The sequence below is a fragment of the Populus nigra genome, chromosome 14 (genome assembly GCF_951802175.1).
Source record: "Populus nigra chromosome 14, ddPopNigr1.1, whole genome shotgun sequence".
Classification (NCBI taxonomy): Eukaryota; Viridiplantae; Streptophyta; class Magnoliopsida; order Malpighiales; family Salicaceae; genus Populus; species Populus nigra.
The window spans coordinates 12,878,046-12,881,845 of NC_084865.1; the positions used below are offsets into that span (position 1 = coordinate 12,878,046).

The window sequence follows — 3,800 nt, forward strand, 5'->3', positions numbered from 1 at the left end:
AATAAAAACATCAAATTAATTATATTATATCTGTGTCGAAACACATTTTTGTTTTTTTTGTGTTTTTTTGCTTTGGTAGAAGTGCATGCAATGCTTACCAAAGTTCTGTACTCTAGAAATCAAGTGGGGATTTAGGTTGACTTCTGCTTCTTATTCATTGGTGGTTGTTGCTTATTTGTACTAAGCTTTTTCAAAACATCTAGCATGATAAAAAACAAAAAAACAAAAAAAAAACCTGGATGAGATTATCTACTAGCTGCTAGTCAAAAGGCAAAGCATTAAATTAATATCGGCATGCATTTCCAATTACTAGCTAGCTTGACAGAGCGACCTCGTGATACACTAGATGAAGAAGATGTTTACATTAGATTGTTACTTAATCACTATCTACATTATCCTAATTATAGTAATATCAGTTAGCTAGCCAGTTACATATACAGATTAATCCATTCCATGCCAGGAATGTAATTGTTTTCTGGTGGCATGTAGAAAGCAGCATCTTCATATCCTTCCATTGCAAACTCTCCAAGAAATGGGGGGTCCATAGCCATCGACAAGGATGAACTAGGACTATTAGTGGAAACCCCATCAATACGGTCTGACAGCCTTTGGATCTCCTTTTCTGCTTCAGAGAGTTGTTCCTTGAGCTTTAAAACCTGCAATGAATGAACCCACGATTTAGTATATTATGTGGAGAAAACAAGAAGAAAGGTGATATATGTGAGAAATATTGACAGAGGAATATTTGTTTAATCAATCTTTATAATGGCGTGCCATTTCCAAAGTGGGAAAGTGCCACGTGCTGGTGTTCTAGTGGCTTTGAAGGGCCCAATATAACAGTTAACCTTAAACAATGCGGTACGGACACATGGTGACTAGTGGATTGAAACACAAAGTAGTAGAGCAGTGTTTTGTTGTTAAATAGAGTGGCAGCATGCTGTTCCTTGTCAAAATTTTGGTTCACTTTGAGGATGATATTTTTCCTTTGTAGCCTAATCCAATAGCTAGCTGGCATGGCTTTTTTTCTTCGAACCTTGAGCTCATGTACGTTCAAGAATATGGTAGGTCACCATGTCTTATTGCAGTATAAGAGATTAGGCACGATATAATCTTATTTTATTGTTTTTCTTCCAAGAAAGTCAGTAATGGAAGTCATAAATTTCGGAATTGAGCAGCACTATCTTATCGTTAAAGATAAAACAAAGTAGCAGTAGTAGTAGTTACATGTTGAGTAAGGAAGTAGAAGTATGTGGAAATCACTAGAGAATACTATTCCAAATTGTCATTCTTTACTTTCTGTTTGGATGCTCGAAATAGGAAAATCCTGCCTTGCTTTTGTACTAGAATCTAATCAACACAGAAGACAAAAAAGTATGCCAAAGAGAAGACATTCAAGAAACCAATTAATGAGTTGCTAGACTAGTCGAGTCTTGCGTTTGCAGGGAGAGCATGCACATAGAAGTCAAATTGGAGTCCTCAATTTATCATTGTGCATGAAAAAAATCAACCACGTGAGTCTACTTTTATTTTCCAGGGTGTTACAACTCAGATAGATAAGTCTACTTTTACCATAAATCAACAAACTCCATCATGTAAATAGTCACACTAAGTTGAGTGTTTCTTCATGTAAATTTACGACTTGATCAAGCAATTAGCTATATATATATATATATATAGAGAGAGAGAGAGAGAGAGACTCAATTACTTCATCGGTGCAATAAAAAGAAAACAAATTTCGAAGCCTTTCTAAACCAATAAAGAACTTAAGAGACATTTCTAAAAATTAAACACAGAGAGAGAGAGAGAGAGAGAGAGAGAGAGAGAGAGAGAGATGGACCTCGGATTCAAGCTGGCATTTCTCGACAACTATGTTTTCATGGGATGTCTTCAACTTTGTGTACTCCTCCTCTAGCTTCTTGTTCTTCCACCTTGCCCTCCGGTTTTGAAACCAAACGGCAACTTGGCGAGGATCGAGTCCCAACTCTAAAGCAAGCTTGTCTTTCCTCTCAGATTCCAACTTATGTTCATTACCAAAATTCATTTCAAGGAGATTAACTTGCTCCTCATTAAGTTTCCTCTTCCTTGCCCCACTAAGATCGGCGTCTTTGTTCTTCTTTCGCCTTCGTCGTGGTTTAGATTCACCTAAGCATGATCAAAAACTCATGTTAAGTAAACATCGTGAATCACTTATTTACAAAGTTGATGATCAACACAAAAAGAAATCATGATTGTTAAATTCTATTCTTTTTTGCTGTATTGTTTTTTCGTATCTCTAACCTTGTTGTGGAACCATTTGAGTGAATACACCTGGGTACAATTGAGAGGTGAGTGCCATGTGATCTTCAAGCTTGTAACTCATGGCAGTTGTCTTCCTATTGGTTCGCACGCTCCCTCTCTCTCTTTTCTTTTCTTTTCTTTTTTTCTCTTGTCTCACTCAAGATAATTAAGATGGTGTTCTAGGCGTTGAAGGAGTGGACAACCTAGAGAAACATGAAGGTGCATTTTATAAGGGTTGATAGGACTTAAGTGGTTGTTTGTCAAAACGGACTTTTTTGAAACTTGGGCAGTGAGGACTTTTAATTCTATCGTATTATCAACAATGCCATTAATTCATGTACCTTGACCAATATATGGGGGTAAGAAGGAAAGTGTCAACATCCCTCTGAATGCCCTCCTCCCTTTCCTTCACCGATTTTTGCTTGTTGTAAAAGCAATTGATGAAAGTGAATAAAGATACTAAAAGGGTGCTTCCCATCCTTACATGCTACCCCAATGGAATTCTTTTTTTGTTACAAATTAACTTCCATAATAGCATGAAAAGAGAGGGTGCGGGTGGAATAAAAGGAGGTGATCACAACACGACGACGACCAAATGTCCATTCGGTAAGCTTAAGGTGCGCACCGATTGATAGTCGAGGCATGCATTTAATTGTGCTATAAATTGAGGAGAGCATGATTAACTAGACCAAATTCCATGATTACTCATAAGGGTAAGAGACAGGTGGAGCTAGGTGATCAGTACTGAGGCACAATACTTCAAAGATATAAATATAAATGATCAGAATACGAAAGCTGATGAAGGTTTTGATGGGGCATGAATATTCAACCATTAATCATTAATTATGCATTATCCACAGTACTACAGTACTATCTAGGGCATGGAATAGGTTTCGTTTAGGCTTTCCTAATCAGGTAATTAGTGAAGGAAGAAAGGGTGATTATGGTGTGAACAAATTAAGAGCTCACACAATCTTGTAATTTCATATGGGTTGAGATCCCAAACCTGACTAGTGACCAACTTGAAGTTAATAAACAATTTGATACGGTTGGCCTCTGGATTTGGAGATGCAAGTCACTTTTGTTGTCTAATTAGGTGGTATTCTCCTCTTTCCATGTCCAACCTCACTAGCCAAGCCGCCCTCTTTTAGCTTAGCTCTATATCGCTTTTTAAAACTACTGAGCCATGAGTGGCTCGAGATGAGTGAAAATGTAAGAATTTCACCATTACTTTACAAGTGCATACAGAGGAGAGGGTGTTTGGGAGTAAGAAACGCACAAGAAAATGTCGACTCGTAACCTTTATCTTGGATTAGTTTTGATTGAGAGAGACAGGGTACAATTAAAATAAATATAAATTAAACAGAGAGACAAATAAAATATTAGGATGATTGGAGCCATTGCAGGCCACCAGAGATGTCGTCACTGTTGACGTCCTGTTTATAATCCCTTGGGAATTAATCCTAGCTATCTTGACACAAAGTAATTGCAGCCTTCTCATACATTATGCCCTCCATTTTATA

The 3,800-nt window shown here is 37.3% G+C and overlaps 1 protein-coding gene across 1 annotated transcript; it reads right to left on the reverse strand.

Moving 5' to 3' along the window:
- Window positions 1–278: 278 nt before the first annotated feature.
- LOC133673487 (homeobox-leucine zipper protein ATHB-40-like) lies at window positions 279–2,520 on the reverse strand. Its single transcript, XM_062094334.1, has 3 exons — window positions 2,278–2,520; window positions 1,838–2,142; window positions 279–656 (listed from the first exon to the last, which is right to left on the reverse strand). Exons 1-3 carry the CDS (start codon window positions 2,357–2,359, stop codon window positions 429–431), a joined length of 615 nt encoding a protein of 204 aa, XP_061950318.1. The 5' UTR covers window positions 2,360–2,520; the 3' UTR covers window positions 279–428.
- Window positions 2,521–3,800: the final 1,280 nt, after the last annotated feature.

Bases quoted from the DNA above. Each gene is read 5' to 3' on its own strand.
- LOC133673487 (XM_062094334.1), bottom strand. From the start codon at position 2,359: ATGAGTTACAAGCTTGAAGATCACATGGCACTCACCTCTCAATTGTAC. The intron at 2,143-2,277 runs GTTAGAGATACG...GATCATGCTTAG, and splicing joins TCAAATGGTTCCACAACAAG to GTGAATCTAAACCACGACGA. The intron at 657-1,837 runs GTCCATCTCTCT...CATTCATTGCAG, and splicing joins AATGCCAGCTTGAATCCGAG to GTTTTAAAGCTCAAGGAACA.